The 20,712-nt window shown below is 37.8% G+C and overlaps 2 protein-coding genes across 9 annotated transcripts in view; one reads left to right on the top strand and one right to left on the bottom strand.

Annotated features, from left to right (window-relative positions):
• Positions 1 to 13,508, top strand: part of CCPG1 (cell cycle progression 1) — a 23,688-nt gene extending 10,180 nt beyond the window's left edge. For 4 of the 7 annotated variants that reach the window (XM_027644637.1, XM_027644636.1, XM_027644640.1 and 1 more), the window contains 5 exons: positions 2,048 to 2,302; positions 3,085 to 3,096; positions 5,716 to 5,837; positions 6,888 to 8,314; positions 10,197 to 10,942. In XM_027644637.1, coding sequence (XP_027500438.1) covers positions 2,048 to 2,302; positions 3,085 to 3,096; positions 5,716 to 5,837; positions 6,888 to 8,314; positions 10,197 to 10,377 — 1,997 coding nt within the window. In that variant the 3' untranslated portion in view covers positions 10,378 to 10,942. Of the gene's footprint in view, positions 1 to 2,047; positions 2,303 to 3,084; positions 3,097 to 5,715; positions 5,838 to 6,887; positions 8,315 to 10,196; positions 10,984 to 11,538 lie in introns of those variants that run through there. The other 3 variants (XM_027644639.1, XM_027644641.1, XM_027644638.1) reach the window with 3 other exon arrangements.
• On the bottom strand, positions 10,931 to 20,712 carry PIGB (phosphatidylinositol glycan anchor biosynthesis class B). Of its 2 annotated transcripts, XM_027644642.1 has the most exons (11): positions 20,599 to 20,712; positions 20,200 to 20,317; positions 19,586 to 19,690; positions 19,324 to 19,454; positions 17,857 to 17,997; positions 17,402 to 17,453; positions 16,792 to 17,003; positions 14,945 to 15,009; positions 12,883 to 13,093; positions 11,989 to 12,169; positions 10,931 to 11,421 (listed from the first exon to the last, which is right to left on the bottom strand). In XM_027644642.1, exons 1-11 carry the CDS (start codon positions 20,607 to 20,609, stop codon positions 11,290 to 11,292), a joined length of 1,359 nt encoding a protein of 452 aa, XP_027500443.1. In that variant the 5' UTR covers positions 20,610 to 20,712; the 3' UTR covers positions 10,931 to 11,289. The 2 variants fall into 2 exon arrangements, with proteins under 2 accessions (XP_027500443.1, XP_027500444.1); XM_027644643.1 differs by lacking the exon at positions 20,599 to 20,712 and having other exon boundaries at positions 11,163 to 11,421; positions 19,586 to 19,676; positions 20,200 to 20,470.

Genomic DNA, 20,712 nt, shown 5'->3' with positions numbered 1-20,712 from the left:
CATTTTGCTTTCTGATTGTCTTTTTTTTCCCTTTTCTATTCTTTGCTGTCCAGTGTATATCAAAGATTTTCTCATTTGTCTAGAAGCAGTTTGTTCCTTAAACCACTTTTGTATTCCTCGTGTTTAAGTTTCTTCGGTTGTTGAAAACCCCCAAGAAACCCCACAGATAAGCAATAGTAACACCTGTCTTACTAAGTCTGTCCTGTATATTCCTCTGTAATGTCTGACCTCTGCATTCTAGTAATGCACTCTGAATGCTTGTCTTTGTTTTCCAGGACTGGGGAAGTGTGCATCTGCTTAAATGACTGATTCTAAAATAGTGTCCTTCTGTACCAAACTATATAAATTCATTTAAGAGTCTGGATATCTAAGTCGCTGTTTAAGTGATTTGTCTTTATTGCAAAGTCTGCTTGGTTGGTTTGGCTTGACTAATTGACTAAAATAGATTTTTTTAGGAAGGGGGAAAGCTGTCTTCCATTATCTGGCATGTTGCTTGTCCATGGACTCAGAAATTAGACATGTATTCCATATACTAGTTGGTAATCTTTTCTGTGCTTGATGTAATCACTTCTATCAAGGTGTGATTTATTTTAAGTGAAGAATCTTAAGTGGTAATGCTTTTTTATGGGTGATAGCTAGCACTGCTTGGCATTCTTGTCTGTTCAGTGATGTGTGCATGGCTTTGCTCAAACAAATGATTTCTCAGTTGTGAACTGTTCAAGGACAGTAACTCTGTACTTATATTTTTACATTTTGAGTGATGATCTCTGGTATAAGAATGAACAACCATATTTCTAGAAGGGACACTAGTATTGTGTGATTGTGAGCAGCAAATTTAGTGTCTGAGCAGGAGCACTTTGTCATGTGCTGGAGGCTCCATCAGTCAATCCCACTGAATCCATTTCAGGCATGTGAATGAGGTACAGCAATGGAGATACTTGAAAGCTACTCTTTTAATATACTGCTGCTTCCCCTTACACTTGAAAGTTATGCTTTTAAAGGAGGGAGATTAAATAGTAATTACTTATGTACTAGATTATTTGAATTTATTTACAGTATATGCAGCAAACACTTGTATCACTAATGGTAACAAGCAATTACAGCTCAGTTGTTACTTTCCTGGTTAGAATATATGGCTTTTGGGCCACAGACACATGAACATACAAATGGTATCATAAATTTTACAAAAATGCTATAAATGATATTTTTTAGGGTTAGAATTTGTTCTTATCTCAAATCTTGACCAATTCAATTTACCAAAATATCAGTCAGGTAATACAAGTGTTTTGAATTAGGGGTGTTAGGGAAGGACAAACAAAAAAGCACCTGAGCAGTTATTTTCCTGTGCAGCAGTGGTTGAAAATGGCTTTTTTGAAAGGCAGGTAAAGATGTTAATAGGTAGTATATGGCAGACATTAAAAGTAAGCAAAATTGTGTATTTAAATAAATTTGTATATTATTGACTTTGAATATTTCTAATAGCTACATTAATAGAATTTTAGTGGAATTTTGTTTGCAGCTTCACGTAGGTCGCAGAATTAAGTTTTTTGAGAGAATATGATAAAACCATGTTTGTCTTCTAGGAGGCTTTCTTTTAGCAAGCCTTTATGTTGCTCTTTTATTATTAAATAGTTCAGTCTTCATAGCTGCAAGAGAAGGAAAGCTGAATTCCTAACCTTTCTACTTCAGAAGAATTTGAAGAGGCAGTACATGTAGGTGCTTTAAGAGGCAGAATTGTCTGAAAGAAACACTTCCTAATGATTTAGTAGTGAGATTTATGGAAGTGCTGTACAGCTTTTTACTGATGTTTTCTTGATTCTCTATCATTTCCTTTAAAAAAAAATAATTTTTAACTTTGGAGATCATGCAGTCTGTTCATAACATCGAGCACAAACTATAACACCGAGAATTTTAATTTTGTTTTATTTATGTTCTCTAAGATAAATGCCAAATACACTCTGCATAAACGCGATGGATTTTGACGCTCAGTTTGGTTTCTAAAGCTACAATTAATGCATTTTAAATACTGTTCTCTGCCCTTTTTCAGTTTTTCCATCTCAGGCCAGCAGTGAGGAATCCAGCAGTGACGAGACCAGCAGCCAGTCCAGTCCGGCCGTGCGGAAGCGCCGCGCTCGGAAGAGGTTGGTGTCCAGCTCCGAGGCCGAGGGCGCGGCCCCGGCTGAGCCGGAGGCTGAGCCCCCCAGGGAGGAGCAGCACCAGCGCCAGTTCAGCAGTGGCCTTAACAGATGCATCGTCCTGGCCTTGGTGATTGCAATCAGCATGGGCTTTGGGCACTTCTATGGTGAGTTCCCAGCAAACAAAATACACAGAATGAACGTCTTGCATTTTATTGTGACTCCGATATCTTTTCTCGTTCTCTGCTAACAACCTAAACCTAAAAATGAGAGAAAGCAGCTGTTAATGAATCAGTAATGCAGGGAGGTCCTTCGGTGGTGCAACTGTGTTTAATACAAACTACTTCAAAATTGAAGTAAATAAATAGAAATTACATCTTGCTTGCCCTTCCAGATAGAAATTTCTTGTTGTTCTCATAATGCAGTGCGTACCCTTCATTTTCCACATATTTTCTTTTGTAGTAAATTTGTGGTAGTGCTTACCATTCCTAACAGCATTCAGAGAGTCATTTCAGGCTTTTGTCCTATATGTACTTGTCTGGTAAATGTTAGAGCAAGTCATATTTTTCACAGGAGTTCGTAGTATCAATATTGTTCTCTGAGAAAAATGTGCTGGTTTGTCCTTGCAATTCCAGAGTCATTTAGGGAATCCAGGATAGCAGCAATTTTTCTGTGTTCAGTGGCTTGCCTAAAGTTAAACACTACATAAATTGTTACTGCATGTAACAAAGCAGCAGAACTCATTCCATATGTGAATCTACCTAGTGCATTCCTGATTTTCTAAGATGCATGTGTTATGATAAAAGTGAGAGAGGACATGGCATTCAGTTGGAGGCTGGGAATATGATTCTCATTGGATTTGGTTTTGACTGATTGTTAGGCATTTAAGTTTTGACAGTTATTTTGAGACTTATACTAATTTTCACTTAACCAATTTTTTTATTCTTAGGTAAACCTGAAGGTAAGAGCCATGAATGGCTATTTTGGATGCTGTGCTTGCATTCAGATTAACTTTTTAACTTGGGTGTGTATGTGTACACACACATCGATATATGTATGCATATTTACATAAAAAAAAAAAAGATAAATCAGGTCTCAAGAATTGCTACTATATGTGAGATTATAGGAATGACTAATCCAGTAATGTAAAACACTTTTTATGTAGCAGTTGCAGCAGGTAGTAGTAATTAGTGCAAAATTGATGTGTGTTGGCATGTTGGAAACATAGAGGAGCACAGTGACTAGACCAGTCTGTGGTAGTGCTTGGTGGTGGTAACTTGAGATTTCAGTTCTGTTAATCACTTCACACTGTATTTAAATTAGTGTTAATGATAAATACTATCCTGTTAAAGAACTTTGGATGGATGAGAAGTACATTTTGAACGTGAACTCAGGGTCATATCTTTATTAAGGAATTCACTTGTTCATTAATTGAATCTGTACTTCAGAATAAAAGTTGTCATCACTGATGACAGTGATTGCAGGATTTTCAGCAGAAAGAAAGTAACTGTGTGGCTTTAGTTTTTGCTACAAGTGAAAGTTCTCCATGATTATGTGATAATTGATCTTTCTACCACTAGAAAGGAAATCACATCCTACTTTCCATCTTCCTGTGCTTTAAGTTTTTTCTAAACACAGACTTGCAAAGAGAAATCCATCTCCCTGGAGGTGGATCCATCTCCCTACTTTGCATTTTCATGATTCGGCTTGGAATGAATGTTTTCCTCATCAGTCTCCTGACGTTAGGGTGGTTGTCATGGAAGAGGATTGGAAAGGGTTACTTTTTATGAAATTGCTTCTCTTTTTCTGGATAGATATCAGGATAGTGTTTTCCCTTTAGCTCAAGCTCCAGGACCCCTTTAAGACTTTGAGATGTAGAAAGCAACTAGGATTAGATCTTAATCGGTAACTTTATCCTGATCAGTATTAAACTGAGTTAACTGGCTTTATCATGCTCTAGGGAAGAGGTCTGAAAGAGGGCGAGCTTTCCAGGTAAAGCTATAGTTAGGTAGGAAGTCCTTGCCAGAAAAATGTCTCCTTATGGACATTCAGATATTAAATATTTTTCTTTCACTAGAATCTGCGAAGGGGGCTATGACTGTAATGCAAGGGATTTGGATAGATTACTTAAAGAATCTGAAGGATACTGTGACTCAGAGTACCAGCTGGAAACACAAACCAATTACTGAGGAATGGCACCTCATTACATTAATTTTCAGTGTTGCTAAATGTCATTTTTGCTTACTGTATCTAAATTATGATTTTTGATAAGGAGAGAAAAAGAGCTTTATGTGTTTTTCTGTAATTGAGGTTCCTCTTAGCATGAACCCTTTACACTAAATGATGATTTTTCAGATGCAGTCTTAAGATTGTTAGGATCAATGGAATTCTTCAAAAGTACCTGTCAAACATAAAAATTAAAACCAAACTTACTGTCACTATTCTTAAATTCACCTGTGCAAGGATATATGCTTCCAAAAAGTATTTGCTAGGATTCTGCAAACTTAAAATCATTTCTGCAAAAACATTGCTTCCCCTTAGCTGAATTAAACTATTGAAGTTCAACTTGGTTTAATATACCACTGTCTGTTCTTAAGGTCACACTTGACAGTAGGTTAAATTAAAATTAAGAGAGCACAACATGCCTCAGTGTAATAGTATTTATAGTATTTCTTCTGTTTAACAATACATCTCCCCCTGCCTTTAAATACAGAAATGGAACTCTGCACATGCTGCATTGGTTTTGAATGAAATACCTAAAAATTACTGTTGCCTTCTGCTCTAGACTCAATTCAGGAGACTCTTAAAAGCAAATAAATAAAAACTACATCAGTGTGAGGATTTAGGGAACACATGCATAGGTGGGGAAGTACCAGTCAAGAAGTTGTCCTTGACAAAAAAAATTGGTGTCTAGTACAGCAAAGATATTTTTTCTGAAAACCAGTGTCTCAGCCTTTGTGTGACAAGTGAAAAACAGGATATTTGCTTACTCTTGAGCCTTTGCTCATGGATAAGGATGACAAGGCAGGGCCTGCAGTACTTGTTGCTTTGTGAGCAGTGTGCCATAGTTGTGTTTCTGCATGGAAGTTTAAATACTGTGCTAATACTGTCTTATTCATGTAAGTTTACTTAACAGTCAGAGTTGTTGTTCTGAAGTGGATAATGCATGGATCAGTGGTCTCCCTTTTATCCTGGTTGACTTGTATGTTACTAAAAAAATTACAAGGAAGTCACACATATTCTTTCCTGCACAACTTTTGTTGGTTTGGATCTAGCTTGTTTCTGTGTAGTGTTCCAAAATTCCTTTATTTGTTATCAAATAAAAAACAGTGTAGTAATGAATTTTTTGAATCTGAGAAATTATTTATTATTGGAAGAAACAGCGTTGGTATGTAACAATCTGGTTTTATAATCTTTATTTTATTACAGCTAAACAGTTACTAGTAAGTACTGGGCAGAAATGGTAAGGTAAGAATGCTTCTGAATTTACAGAGAGAATAAAGAGGATGTTTAGGTTCCTCTGTTCCTCTAACTACTTACTCTGAGTCAGTCTATCAAAGGAAAGTTTTTATCTTTGTAGGTACAGTCCAGATCCAGAAACGGCAGCAGCTGGTGACAAAGACACGTGAATTCAAAGATAGGAAAGATGACCTTTACCAGTGCCAACAAGAGCAAGGAGATCAAGTGCACCACAAAGTGGGGGTAGGTTTGAGTTTAGCTGGAAGTCATTGCATTATTCTGTCGTTATATCGGTATCTTATACAAAGTGAAATTAATTTATCACACAAATCCATTAAATTTTTGTCTTTAGAAAGTTCTTTCTGAGAACATAGTTTTTCTTTCTCTTGAATTCTTGACAGAGATTTATGTTGATCGAATTTGTTTAAACACACTGTGTTTTATATAGTCTAGGAGTTATCTGGACACAGGGACTGTCTCTTTTCCTGGGACATAATGCCAGATTGTCATTAATGAAGAAGTAGAACATGCTGCTAAAAACCATTTATAGGCTGAATCTACAGGTTTTGTGAATTTGCTTTCTAAATTATCAGTGGTTATTAATTTTTTAAATACTTTACTTGTACTTTTGGTTTTTTACTGTTACCTCAGTCAGAGAAGATTGGAGAGTGCTTTGTGTATGTATGTTATCTTTTTTTTTCTTTTGAAGTTTTCTTTTATGTGGCTGTAAACAGCATTTATACATAATTCAGTATGTTCTAGAGCTTGTCACTGATGCCAACAGACTGGGGAGATCCTTTTGTGTTAAAATATAGTTACATGAACATGTATTTTCAACCACTAATTTGGTTCAGTGCATGAAGTTCTGCCCCAATTGTTGAATGCCCATACTTCTAATTTATTTGGATTTTGTAATCTGTAAATCCAGTTTACTGAACATAAATCAGCAGCAAACATGCACATCTTGAATTCCTTTTAAGATGTTACAGTTCATGTACCCAACTGACTATCCTTCAGCCAGTTAAACCACTACAAGCAAGGGGTGATGACCTCTGGTTGGAAGAGGGAGTCTCTCACGTGGTCTTTGTTGCCAAGAAAGTGTTTGTGTGATAAACAAACTAAACTGAGATAAACAAACCAGCTCTATTTTTGCATCCTGCTGTGATATGTTTCACTGCATCCAAAATGACAAGTAAACTCTGTTTGGCCTACCATGGTTTTTCATCTTTCTAGCTAAAATTGTAACAATTCTCACTGTAGTATTTTTGCTTTTTTCCTTTTTGTTTCTTTTAGTCACTCAAGGGAGATCTTGCCACGTGTTTGACCTTTAATGAGGTGGAGAAGAAATCCTTTGATTCTCAAAAAAAAAGCCTTGCTGCAGAAAATCAGCACTTAAGAGAATCTCTAGAGAGGGAAGAAAAAGCTTTGGCCTCACTTCAGGAAGAATTAAGGAAGCTAAGACAACAAATTAGAAACTTAGAAGATAAAGGCACTAGCACTGAATCTATTGTAATGGAAAATCAGAAACTGAGGGAACATTTGGAAGAGGAAAAGCAAAGAAACAACAATTTTCTCAGGCAAAAGGAAACACTCTTTGCAGAGGCACAGATGTTAAGGCGAGAACTGGACAAAGAACGTCATGTTACAGAAGCTCTGAAAAAAGAACTGGAACAGTTAAGTTCTCGTCAAACACCTGACAGTGCTAATGATGATGATGATGATGATGACGACGATACATTAAGAGAAAATCAGGAAATAGAAACTCTACGAGGAAGACTAATAGAACTAGAGAAAAAGCTGAACTTCGAGCAACAACGCTCTGATTTATGGGAGAAGCTTTATGTTGAAGCAAAAGACCAAACTGAAAAACAAGAAATTTTTAATGAAAATGGACAAAAGAAAGGTGCTAAAGGGCAAAGTAAGACTAGAAAGAAATCAAAGGAATCATTTTTTGGTTCAGTTAAAGAAACTTTTGATGCTATGAAAAATTCCACAAAAGAGTTTGTAAGACACCATAAAGAAAAGATTAAGCAGGCTAAAGAAGCAGTGAAAGAAAACTTGAAAAAATTCACTGATTCTGTAAAGTCTACATTCAGACACTTCAAAGACAGCACAAAAAACATCTTTGATGAAAAGGAGAAGTCAGCAAATGATAAAAGATATGAGGCACACAAGAAAGCTCGAACTTTTTACCGAGACCATAACTCCTACGAGAATCAGAAGCACACACATTACAGGGGACCCCACATGCCAAAAGATTTCAAAAGTGGAAGAAAACATCATTTTACAACATTTGAAAAAGATGCAGATTCTCAGAAATGTCTCAGTGATGACTTGTGTAATAGAAAACACCACTTTGTCCCAAAGGGCTGCTCTGGTATTTTTGAATGTGCTCATCAGGAATTCATTAGTCTCTTTAACAGAGTATCGGATCCTATCAGGGTGGATGAATTTAATCGGCTCATGAAGAAGTATTTGCAACAAGTTGTACATAACTTTCATCACTGGAGAGAACTAGAAAATTTCATCAATAAGTTTTTTCATAATGGGTTATTTATACATGACCAGATGCTGTTCACTGATTTTGTCAATGATGTCAAGGATTACCTGGAAGATATGAAGGAATACCAGAGTAATAATGAGAAAGTTTTTGAGGATTTGGACAAATACGTCTACAGATACTACTTCCATTATGATAATTCACCCCAGTATGGACCCAGGTGTGTTTCTATGTTTCCTGAACTTGATAACACAATGAATTAGTTTTTGTTAAGACAAGGAGTCTCCTTGTTCTAATAGATGCTCTTCAGGAGGGTAGATAGATAGACATACACACTAGAAGACTTTCTGAAAGACTCGGTGGAAATACTTAATTGTGTTACATAAAGTGGATCTGTAGTACCTTACATATAAATTTTGTGTGTGTAAGTAGCACAATCTAATATTTCTGCTGGGTTCTTTAGAAAACAGTGTAACTGTCAGGAGGATTTCCTTAGACTGAACAGCTCTCATTGCCTGCCTGATGGAATGAATAACTGTCTTGGAAGGAGCATTAACTAGGACTTCATTGTTGTCCTTCCCTGAATGAGGTTTTTGAATATATTTGGGCAGTCTGAGTCCTGTTCTGACAGGTATATTCCCTGTTGGCTTTTCAGGAATTTCACTACTCTTGTAGTATTTAGTCTGTAGGCCCAGAGCAGAGTTCATCACATAGCAGGCTTTAGTCCAGGTCCTGACCCTGACTAAATTTTGTTCAGACTTGCTTACAAAGGTCCTTGGCATGAATTGTTTCCTGTTTTAACTTTCCTGTATCTAAGGGTATTCTCAGGGCTTCTACAGGGCACTTGTGGGGTGCAGCCTGGCTGGCCCAAATCTGATACATGTGGTGGACTGTTAGTACTGCAGACACTTTGGTGAAAGCAAGTTCAGCAAGCAGCCTCAGTGTACTGTGTGGAACTTTACAAAATTGGCTATATAGTCCCTTGTGCTAGTGTTTATTCTGATCAGGTAAGAACAAATGCAATGTATAAACTCATTTATAATACATGAGAAGTTGTCCTTGTAGCCATAACAGAACCTTTTGTTGTGTTGGTATTTAGTGCAGAGCGTATTTACTATTTAGATCAAGGTGCAGTTCTTCAGTCAGGTTTCTCTTTTGTGCTTGTATTGCTTATTAATTCATACATTTCATTGCAGCTGGAAGTCTGAATTATTAAATACTTTGGGGTTTCTAAATATTATGTGAGGTAGTACTTTCTCCTGTAGAAAGTTGAACCATGAGGATGATAATCCTATTATCAGCTACCAAGTAGCCTTTTTAATATGTAGTTTTGGCAAATGCATATTTGTTACGTTTTTATTTACAGTCCAAATACATATTCCTAATTTATTATTAAAAAGAACTTTAATTTTTAATTAAATACTTAGTTTTTTGAGAATTTATTTTAGTTTGCAGAAAAACAACTGCAAATTCATTTACTGATAGTATTATGCAAAAGTTTGTGTGATGAAAATATTCTTAATTTAACTTTGCAGAAGGCTAGAAACAGTAGTCCTATGGCAACAGCCTGTAGGGTAATGGGACTGTTTGCATAAAAAAACTGCGACAGATGAGCAGCAGTGTTTTGCCAGTGCTCTCTCCCTCTGTATAAATGTACTTACTGTACGTGAAAACCTCTAAGTGTCCATCTTTACTCAAAGCATCCTTTCCCAAGTGCCTGTAAAGTTTTCATCATTTCTGTAGAGCAGAGTGTAAGAGAGTAACTGAAAAGTAGATTGAGACCTCACCCAGGCCATCACAGTAGGAATAATCAAGTAGGTGTTTACCTGGCTTTATTCTAAAAAGGTCTTTGGGCAACCAACTGCAGAGCATTTTTATTTTTAGAAAGCATTTCTTTTATGTATACTGCCTTATTGGTGATTTAAACAAACAAATCCCTCACACATGCTGCTTACAAGAGAAAGGACTGCTTAGTACTGATTTTGTTTTCAGTCAACCTCTGCATGTTAAAAGCTGCTCTTGACAATGTAATTGTGTTTCAAAATGCTTTTAGATAGATGCTTTCATAAGAGTAGTAATAAGCTTTTGTTTACTCCTTGCAGTCGACCTAAAAGACCTTCTTTTACACAAACTGAAAATTCCAGACATGAAAAACAAGCTCAGAAGTACCATCACCGTAATAAAAGAGAAGGTAAATGGCATAAACATGGTCGCACTAATGGAAGACACATGGCAAACCTTGAAATAGAATTGGGGCAACTACCCTTTGATCCAAAATATTGAGTAATTTATTGTAAAAATAAGATTAGAATTCACATCCTCTCTGGAAACTAATCGTTTTTCAACAAAGCAGCAAGATGCAAGTTTTTTTTTTCTGAATAATTTGATTTTTACACATTTTTGTTAACAGGCAGAAGTCGAGCTTTCTAATTTGCATATTCTGTACTGTTGCTTTAACTGTTCTTTGGAAGTGATGATAGTTTGGGTGCCAGCAGTATTGTTGCAGAAACTAGGCATGCAATGACTCGTGTATGAAAAATATGCTTAATTGCATTCCAGTAGCGTAGTTGAAGCTTGAACCATGCATAATGTACCAACTATTAACTCCAATGTTTGATATACTAACTTCATCTCATCTTTCAAAAAATAAGTCTACATTGTGGTAATGTATTTGTTAGTGTTTGTAACCTTATATTTGCTTCCTGTCTTCGGGGGGTGGTTCCAGAGCCTATTGAATTGTGAAGAATTTGCTGTGCTGCATTCTAATCAGCTTGCTGATTTAAACACTTGAAATGTCTTGCATATCTGCATATTGTAGAAGAAAAATAAAGAGACATTGTGGGTAAAAGTCTTTATTTATAAAACAAACTTAGCATAGCTGTACAGTTCTATAAAAATGGTCCAATCTTGTCTATTTTTTAATTGTGTAAGTATTTATATGGTAACTTTGGTCTTCCCAATGTTTTCTAGTGTTGTAAGGTAGGTCAGCAACCCCACCCTGCCCTGTTGCTGCTGAAGTTGCCTTTGGGAGGGGGTTTCTGTGTTTCCAGACAGCCAGTGGCTGCCTGATCAGAATTCCCTTCAACTTACCCAGTTTCAGACTCACTACTCTCTCCTTTCTGCAGTATGAGATCTTCTAAGCACAGTTACTGCTGTGCAAAACTGATCTCATTAGCTCTCAGTTCTAGAAACTCTTCAGGTATGATTCATTTCAGCTTTCCTCCTGTAAACAAAGATGTGGCTTCCAACTCGTCCTTGAGGCACATGAGTATGAAAGACAGTGGCTGTTTTCTCATAGCCCCTTAAAGCCAGAAATGGTGATATTTCCTGTGAACAAACACACATCAGTTTACAGTCAGAAAGTGCAGTTGGAAGCGTAAGAACCAAAGTCTTCTGAAAGCTATCAGTTCAACTGTCCCTGGGAAGCTTTATCCTTTATTTTAGGAAAGCCTGCTAGGAAAAGAAGTACCTATCCTGTTTGATCCTGTCCAGAGTGGATATTCACCAGACACCACTGTTTGAGTGCATGGACTTCATTAAAGACTTGAGAGGGTAAAAGGTACTGTGACTGCAGGCATTTTTGCTTTTCACTGTTGCTTAAAAGTGCAAGGTCTGGGAACAGATGGCACATTTGTTTTAATATGGATTGAGGAGAATTCCATAAAACATTACTTTGTGGCATGAATTCTCACAGAGGAGAGGGCATATATGAACATTAAGTATTTATCACTGGAGTGGTATCAATACCCTATGTGCTAGAGGGTTCCATTTTAATTTAAGCTGTGTTTTATTAAAAAATTGTGGACAATAATGTTCAAAAATCTTAACTACAACTCTCCCCTAATTTATTTTTTATCCTCAAAAGTAGTTTATTTCATCTTGCAGTTACCATACCTGTTCTAGCACATTGAAGAGGATCAAGTGACTGGGTAATAACGTGTCATTGTAAAACTCCTTATTGAGCCAGCCAAGTGGATTAGAGTAAAACACATCTGCTTCATCAATATAGTTCTCATTGCCACTTAGGTCTGGGGGACACTGAAGGAATCTCATTTTTAGAGGACAGTGAACGTGACTAGGGAGAAAAACAAAAACATGTTTCATGATAAACTGATCAGTATCTAAGATTTGAAATAACTCATCACTTTAAAACATACCTCAGTCAAACCCAAAATTGATTAGGTTTTTTTCCCCTCATTCATATTTTCTTCCCTTTGGTACTTCGTACAAAAGCAAAGCAGAACAAGCAGATTCAGCTCCAAATTGCTGTGACTGTGTTGTTTGCAGTTCAGAGAAATTTTATCGTAATAAAAATACCATCTGCACAACATCAGTTTCTTAAAAAGATATTTTTCCATATCAGCTTCACTTTAACGTTTTGTTTACTTGCCAGAATCTACTGCACAAGCTTTTGGAATAGTGATTTCAGTCACTGTAATTGTATTTCTTTACTGCCTAGCAGCAAAAGTAAATGTAAAATTAATACAGTTTGATTGTAACAATTAGTACCATAATGAAGCAGTGTGATGTACTTGGAGAAGTCATTAGATTAACTGCATATCCTCATACAAAGCTATTACAAAAATGAATAAAGCTCAGATGCTGAATTTTATTCTGTGGTATAAACATTTGGCTTATGTCCCCTATTTGTTCTGTATTAACTGTATGAAAAATCAAAACTCTTCCTGTATACATTTATCTTTCTCAATTAAGCTTTAGAAAAAGAAATCTTAATTTCTGATAAAGTGTATGAATTTTAATATAGTGCACTGTTAACTCTTTCAATACCTGTAAAATGGAGTAGAGTGGCACGGCATCATGATGAAGACAAAGGCTTGGGACTGGTCAGAGTTATGACAGAGTTGCTGTATGTGACTCATAACATCCAGAGTGCCTCGCTGGTGAATCAAGCCTGTATACAGGGCTGGGAGTAGATTGGATAAGAGCAGGAAACTTGCTGCAGATTTCTTCCATGCTTTCAGGTGTTTCAAAGAATATCCTATAGAAACATTTGAGTAAGTCTGGGAGATAGGCAAGTACTAAAGTTTCACACATTTTTGAAAGTACCATAAAATACTGGCAAACCATTACTCAGTCAATAACAGTATTTTGCTTTGAGATACTTTACTACAGTGTTCTTTGAGTCTTTACTCTTTGAATGGAAATTCAAAGTTAGACTTTGCCCTTTTCAGCTCTTGAATTTAACAGGGTAAATCTTAAGCTGACACCTGTCTTCTGAAGTACAGAAATACTATTTTCAAACCAGTGCTTTGTCTCTTTAGACTTTAGAATTTAATTTCATATAGTGAAAACCAGTCCATTCAATAGTTTGAATGAATGGCATGTGGCAACTTACTGCTGTGTTCTGATTCACGCATGTCTGAGTAGAGTCAGAATAAATGGTCCTACATGTACATGGCTGTGTATTCTTTTTCTCCAAAATACTGAAAGCTACAGCATTCCCTTCCAATTATTAAATTTTGAGCTACTGTCCCTGGAAGAGCACAGTCCTCCATTTTTTCCCATCTCCCATCGCTGCCCCTTTCCCCCCACTTTTCTCGAAGCTAATAATGGGAAAAGATGTTTCTCCTGGTGGGAGATCACTGCAGAAACATGTTTCTCACAACCACAACTCAGATGAACATGGTACAGACAACAGCTTCGTGTTGCAGCCAGTCTGGAAACTCTTACTAAGTCATGTGCTTGTCAGCAGCAGGAGATAAAAATATTTTACATAGCTTTGTGACTACCTGTACTGAATCACAAGAAACAAGCTACAAGAGGCCTGCTCCAGAAGTCAGTAACAAGCAAATTAAATTAGTCTTCAGTTGGACTGTTCTAACAAATTGTCTTTATCTTGGTTGAAAACAAAGTCCACAAATAAGTTTGTGGTTTAAACAAAAGTGGAAACATTCTATTATAGGCATTTTGAGGTTTTTTTATTGCTTTTGTGAAATGCTCTGAGCTTATATTTGTGTGCTCGGAAATTACTTTGAAATTCATGTGGGGTTTTTTTTCTGCTTTTATTTATAATGTTTTGAGCAATTAAGACCTTTTTGTAACCACTGAATTAACAGAAGTAACTTTTGTATTTTTTTCTTTACTAAAGTATCCAAACATGATAGGAAGTTCTAAATAAATTGTATCAAGACCCTTGCAGACATGAAAGTTAAGAGGGATATTAACAATAAATAGTGGTTTGATTGGAATTGTTCTGCATGTGAAGTAGAACAGGTTCATCTTGCTGCTCTTGAACTAAGCCAAGACTTATTACATATTTGATTTCAGCAGAGAGCAAAATTATTGAAATAAGATTTACTTTTGTTTAGACAAGCAAAACAGGTTAAAGAAAATTACTGTTCAGTGATTCATCAGTTTTGAACTTGTATTTAAACCAAAGCTATACACCTTCATGTTCCAGAAGTTTTAATCTTTCCTTTGTAACATCTGAACCTAGAAAAGGGTTATTTTACTTTTTTAGTATTTTAATTTTTTTGTTGCATAATTAAAGGCATTTCTCAGGCATATTGGAAAGAACTGTGTGGAAAAATACTACAAAGAAGCCAAGGAACAAGATTTCACTGTAAGGTAGCACTGAAAAGTTAGGAGTCACTGACACAACTGTCATATTTTTGCAGGCAGTACTTTTATCCATGCTAAGGATTCTCCACCTGTGTTACTGCTCTTCCTCATCTTTTCCCCCCCCCTTTTTTTTTTTGCTAGCTGTAAGGAAAGGTTAGGCTAGTTCTAAGAATCCTTTCTCAAATACCTACATTGACTGTTAACAGTCTCTCTTTGGGTAAAAATTGTATACAGGTAAGGTTGCAAGACATTTGAAACCAATGCTTACCACAAAAAAACATGCAGAATGGCAGTACTGGATAGATGAACCTGAATTCCTTGTGGCTCAGTGTGCTGGAATAAAACATACAGTACTACATCAAGAATGTTAAATGCATCAGTTCTGTGGACAAAATGTGTTTTGGAGCACAGAGGACTGGAAGAAGAGCACTTACACGTACTAAAAAGCTTTTGGCATTGAAGCAGTTTAGAGTAAAAATCCAAATTATCACTTTTTAAGGACATAATAAGTTCAAATGAAGATTATTTGGTCAGTTTAAACCAACCAGTGATAAAAACACCTGGCTACTACTCTTGCAATTAAGTGTCTGATTCTTTCACAGCTAGGTATAATTTTGCCAGTAATTCACCAATTTGTTTTCTGTAATAAGACACAGTAAGTAGTGTGGATGAGAAGCTGAGATTTGTATCTAGCAAAGTAACAGTCACCTCTGCTAATACAACTTTACACAATTTCCCATGTCAGCTTTTGGGGATTATTGCAAAACTTGTATCATGGGAAACAAACAGGTTCTTACAAGACTAAGGGAGGTAAAAAAGTCCTAAACCCAACAGAGCTACATCCAGTTTTGAGTTGGAGTATAAGAAGAAATGGTGTTTCTGGGCTTGCTACTATTTTGCTGCATTCTGTTACTACTGTAGTCTAATACCATTTATTGCTTAATACTTATTTACTGTATTTTTTCTTGTCTGAAAGTGTCTCTCCTGTTTAATCTACAGCTAATTCTGATGCTTTAGAAAAAGCTTACCTTCTACTTCTCAGCTTAAGATGAGAAATACAGCCTTATGATAGTCAAGAGCTGTGTGTAGACTTGGGAATGGAATAAGTTTTAGAGGCCTAAGAACCTCTTATCTTATTGGAGATGTACTAAACAACCAAATGAAATGTTGTTTTCATTAATAGACATCTAGTAAAGACATTATCCTAATTAGTTCTGCTGTTGGTTAAACACCTGCTAGGTGATTGAGTGTTGGTTTGGGTTTTTTTTCTCTTTCATTTTTCATTGCAGTTCACGCTGAATTATTTTATTCTTTAAGGGTTGATATGGTTTGAAGCTGGCTCCCTGCCAAGTCTCCAAATCTTACCACCAGAAGTGCCCCCCCCCCCAAACCTCAGGGAGAAGAGGGAGAAAAACAGCCAACTAAGAAAACCCAAAACGAGAGAGACAGCTAAAGTGATATATATAAATATATTTACACTTATGTTACAATTGAAATATATATACAATTTAAAATATATACAATCTCACAAGGGAAGGGGGAAGGGAAAGGGAACAAAACCAAAATAATATATATATATATATATATATCCCAATCAGTAGCCCGAGATCTAGTAACTAAAGAGTTAGCAAAGAAAATATCCCACCACTCTCCTTGGGACAACCGAGAGTCGCTCCGGGACGATCGCCGGCAACCTCCGCCTCCCAAGGTCGACAAGGCCTTACCAGACCTCGCTCCCCAACACGGCAGACTCAACAGCAGGGAACCTGCACCTCCAAACCACCGGAAGGAAAGAGAGCAAAGGCCTCTCTTCCTTTCTTCTTATAATCTGGCTTGTGTAAAAATCGTAGGGAATACTGGGTAAATCTGGACCCTTCCTTGGTTACAAACTGGTCACCAAGGAAGGCCTAGCCCAAACCACCACAGGGTTTAATCAAGTAGTATTACATAAAATTCTAGGAACTGTTCTATAATTGACTGCATTTCTTGGAGTGTTTGAATAGTTTAGTTTCTATCACTTAACCCAAATACTGTGCTTATTTGTTCTGGAGAGGACTTGACCCTTCAAAAGAACACAACCAGTAAGAGGTAGTAGTTACACTTAGGAGAAATTACCTGTACACCACCACTGTCCAGATCACAGCCGTTAGAAAGATGCGGTATCTTTTTGGTGCCAGCACACAGCCATGAATAAAGAAAGGCAGGTGGGCACCCAGGATGACTGGTAGTCCCTGACTGAAGTACCAGTGCCAAGGATGAGATCCATAAAATGTTCCTAAATTCTGCAGCACGTTGAATTTCAAGAAGTTCAGCTGAACCAGTACCCACTGGGAGATGGGGGGAGAGTTAAATACAAATCCAAAGTCAAAACCAACAGCTACATTGAATTGCACTGGTCTTAAATGATACAATGTTTTCATTCACACTTTGGGTTTTTTTTTTTCCTCTTAAGACTCATCATGGACTTCCTATATTCAGCAATTAAACACAGAAGTGTCTAAGTTTGTTGATAACTCCTGATAGCTGAACATACTGATTTTTTGTAACAGTTCATCATTTGAAATAACTGCGAAGTCCGTGTTTAAGGGCTTGTGGCTTAGGATATATGTAGAAATCAGAGGGCAGACACTGTCACAGAAACAAGTCAGAGAGTCTGAAACATCCATTAATGTTAAAATACTAAACCCCAGCCTTCTTCTTATAAGTCAAGTTTAAAACAGCTTACCTCACCAAAAAACACACGGTCAATTATTAAAGAGGTTCCTACTGTGACCAATCTGCAAAAATGGAAAGTTCGTTGCACTGATATTGCCTGAATTGCTTTTGTATCTTCTCCAGATAGTTGTCAAAACTCCCTGATTCCTAATATTTTTAAGATTGTCCATACTCATGGCCATTTTACAGGGGCTACTTGTTATCACCCAGTATCCTCGGCACAGTCCCAGATTAAGGTGGAGTGCTGTTCCTTGTCTCACCCTCATGAAATCTTTCCTAGTGCTATTTTGCAGAATATAAATCAACTTAAAGAAAACATGCCCCTTCTGTTGCAAAAAGATGCTATTTGTTCCCTTGGTTTTTTAGATGGAATCAGCTTTTTGGGGTTGTCTGCCTTTGCAGTGGTAAAACCAACCTTAAAATGTAGCTGTGCACAGTCACAGTTTAAATTCAGAAAGAACTTACCCAACTGGAATGCAGTTTTTTAGGATAAGGTCTGCTTTCCTCTGTTCTTGCAAAAAATGACTGAAGACCAAAGGCATCCATGGGATAACAGCAGTGGGACGAATAACAATTGCAAGTGCTATCAAAGCTAAATATTTGCAACTAGAAGGAAGAATATAAAAAACCCAGAAGCTTAGTAAAAGGTTTGGTCAATTCTTTTGCAGACAGTGACATTTCAACAACTGAAATACTGTCATGTCTCTGGCCAAAAGGGTTTCATACTACAGTTAACTTTGATTCTCTCAGTGCAGATACTCAGTTTTACTTGGAAGGCTGGAACTATAGAATTGCTTTATTAGCAATGGAGCTGCTAATTAGAAGCACATAATTGCTTTAAAATAGATAGCTGGTAAAGAAAGTTGTGACCACCTATATCTGAACCCCAACAAAGCTTTTATCTTTTCCCAAGTTACCTCATATTCCAGATGTTTAAAATAAAGCTTCCCATAAAGTCATACTTTGCATGGGCCACAACAACCCCATGCAGCGCTACAGGCTGGGCACAGAGTGGCTGGAAAGCAGCCAGGTAGAAAGGGACCTGGGGGTACTAATTGACAGGAAGCTCAACATGAGCCAACAGTGTGCCCAGGTGGCCAAGAAGGCCAATGGGATCTTGTCCTGTATCAAAAATAGCGTGGCCAGCAGGAGCAGGGAAGTGATCCTTCCCCTGTACTCTGCGTTGGTGAGGCCGCACCTTGAGTATTGTGTTCAGCTCTGGGCCCCTCAGTTCAGAAAGGATATTGAGGTGCTGGAGTGGGTCCAGAGAAGAGCAACAAGGCTGGTGAAAGGACTGGAGCATAAGTCCTATGGGGAGAGGCTGAGGGAGCTGGGGTTGTTTAGCCTGGAGAACAGGAGGCTCAGAGGTGACCTCATCACCGTCTATAACTACCTGAAGGGAAGTTCTAGCCAGGTGGGGGTTGGTCTCTTCTCTCAGGCACTCAGCAATAGGACAAGGGGGCACGGGCTTAAGCTCCGCCAGGGGAAATTTAAGTTGGATATCAGGAGAAAATTCTTTACAGAGAGAGTAATCAGGCATTGGAATGGGCTGCCCAGAGAGGTGGTGGATTCACCATCCCTGGAGATTTTTAAACGCAGATTGGACGTGGCACTGAGTGCCATGATCTAGTAAATGGACTGGATTTGGACCAAGGGTTAGACTAGATGATCTCAGAGGTCTTTTCCAACCCAATCGATTCTATGATTCTATGATAAGGAAACTGGGGAATAGTTAATTTTACATACAAGCTATAACATGACCTCAAAAAAATCTTTAGAGGAAATACTGTAATGTTCCTTCCATGAGCTAGGGCTCCTGCTACATGAATGAGGTGGCTTTGGTTGCTTTAGATTTTAAGATAAAAGTTAGCATTTTAACTAATATCATCCCAAGCCAAAATTGATCAGTAATATTAGGAGAAAGTTTCTCACCTGTTTCCCATCTTGGAACCTTTTATTGGATAGTACGAAAGAGCAAAAATGGTAAGAATAGTTTCCATGGTGTTTGTGAGAGTTCTGGTACAGGAATACCATGTAAACCAGGAACACAGTTGGCAGAAGAACTGGAAATATGAACAACATGTTAAAACAAGTTCACCTAAATGAAGGTGGTAATTCTTCAAGATTTGCTGTTGTTTACATTGCAAAACCAGTGTTTATTAACATGCATATGTCGTTAAAGGCTGTGACTCACCACGCACTTTGCTGTTTCTGCATTTTCAAGGTGTTGTACTAACGAGTAAAGCTTCACATCAGCAAAAGCAGCCAGCACTGCTTGAGCAAGCCTAGGGACCCAGATCTGTGTAAGAAGAGAGAAAACTGTACTTGCAACAAACCAAGTTAAATTCCAAGTTCTAAGAGAGGACTACTGAATTAGTGAATGACTGTTCAGGTATGAAAATAGCGATTAGTGAATATTCTCTATAGATTTTTATGATTTTAAAAAAGAAAGGGTCCTTGGGTAGGACTAGTATTTCTGCCAAAACAGAATATCTGAAGTTCAACTGAAGACATTCAGAGATGGAAAGTAGAATTCTTTGCCATTCATCTCCAATAGAAACCAAAGGGGCTGGTGTTAGTTAGTTGTTGTTAGCGAGTTTAGTACAAATATATATTGTTAAACGCTTAGGCAAACTGAACCACTGAGCAATTATGATGCAGTGGCAAACCCTATCAGTCTGAAACTCCAGGAGATTGATGGAGGCCAAGAATAATCCTCTGCAGTCACAGGCATCAGATTCAAGGCTTTGCATTTCACCTGGACAATGATAAAAATACTCTGCGTTTAAATGCAATGCTTTTACTCACCAGCAGCTGCACATCATCCTTGCCCAGCAGCTGTAACGCTTTGTAGATGCTTGCAAAGATCAGAGGGTACGTGTAGCCCCTTAAGCTATTTGCCCATTCCCAAGTCAGGTAACCATAATTATGAATATTAAGGATCACGAACAATTGAAACGAAAAGCTTCACTCGAGCTGTCCCGGTCGAGACATTTCCTTTCGGGCCAGAAGCAGTGGGGTATTTATTGCTGGTCAAGCCAACACTTTATTGCCGCGGAAACCTGTCCCCGGAGCGGGGAAACCTGTCCCCGAGCCTGGAAACCTGTCCCCGAGCTCTCTCCCGCTCCCGGCACCGCGGGGGCCGCGTCCCCTCCGTCCCGCGGGAACGATGCCGGGAGCGCGGAGGCCGCGGCCCGCGAAGGATATTTGAAGACCATGCGATGCGCCACCTCCAGCGACTGCCAATACTCGTCCGGGACGAAGCTGGTCCGGACGAGGACGCAGTTGAGCGCCCGCAGCGCCACGGCGAGCGCCAGCAGC

This window comes from Corapipo altera, unplaced genomic scaffold (assembly GCF_003945725.1).
Source record: "Corapipo altera isolate COAL_440 unplaced genomic scaffold, ASM394572v1 50, whole genome shotgun sequence".
Taxonomy (NCBI): domain Eukaryota; kingdom Metazoa; phylum Chordata; class Aves; order Passeriformes; family Pipridae; genus Corapipo; species Corapipo altera.
Note: the sequence above shows the minus strand (reverse complement) of the source record. Positions and strands in the feature narration are given on the sequence as shown.

Coding starts and splice junctions, on each gene's coding strand:
- PIGB (XM_027644642.1), bottom strand. Junction 15,010..16,791: donor TGGACAGTGGTGGTGTACAG/GTAATTTCTCCT, acceptor GTTTTATTCCAG/CACACTGAGCCACAAGGAAT. Junction 11,422..11,988: donor TCTTCAATGTGCTAGAACAG/GTATGGTAACTG, acceptor GTTTGTTCACAG/GAAATATCACCATTTCTGGC.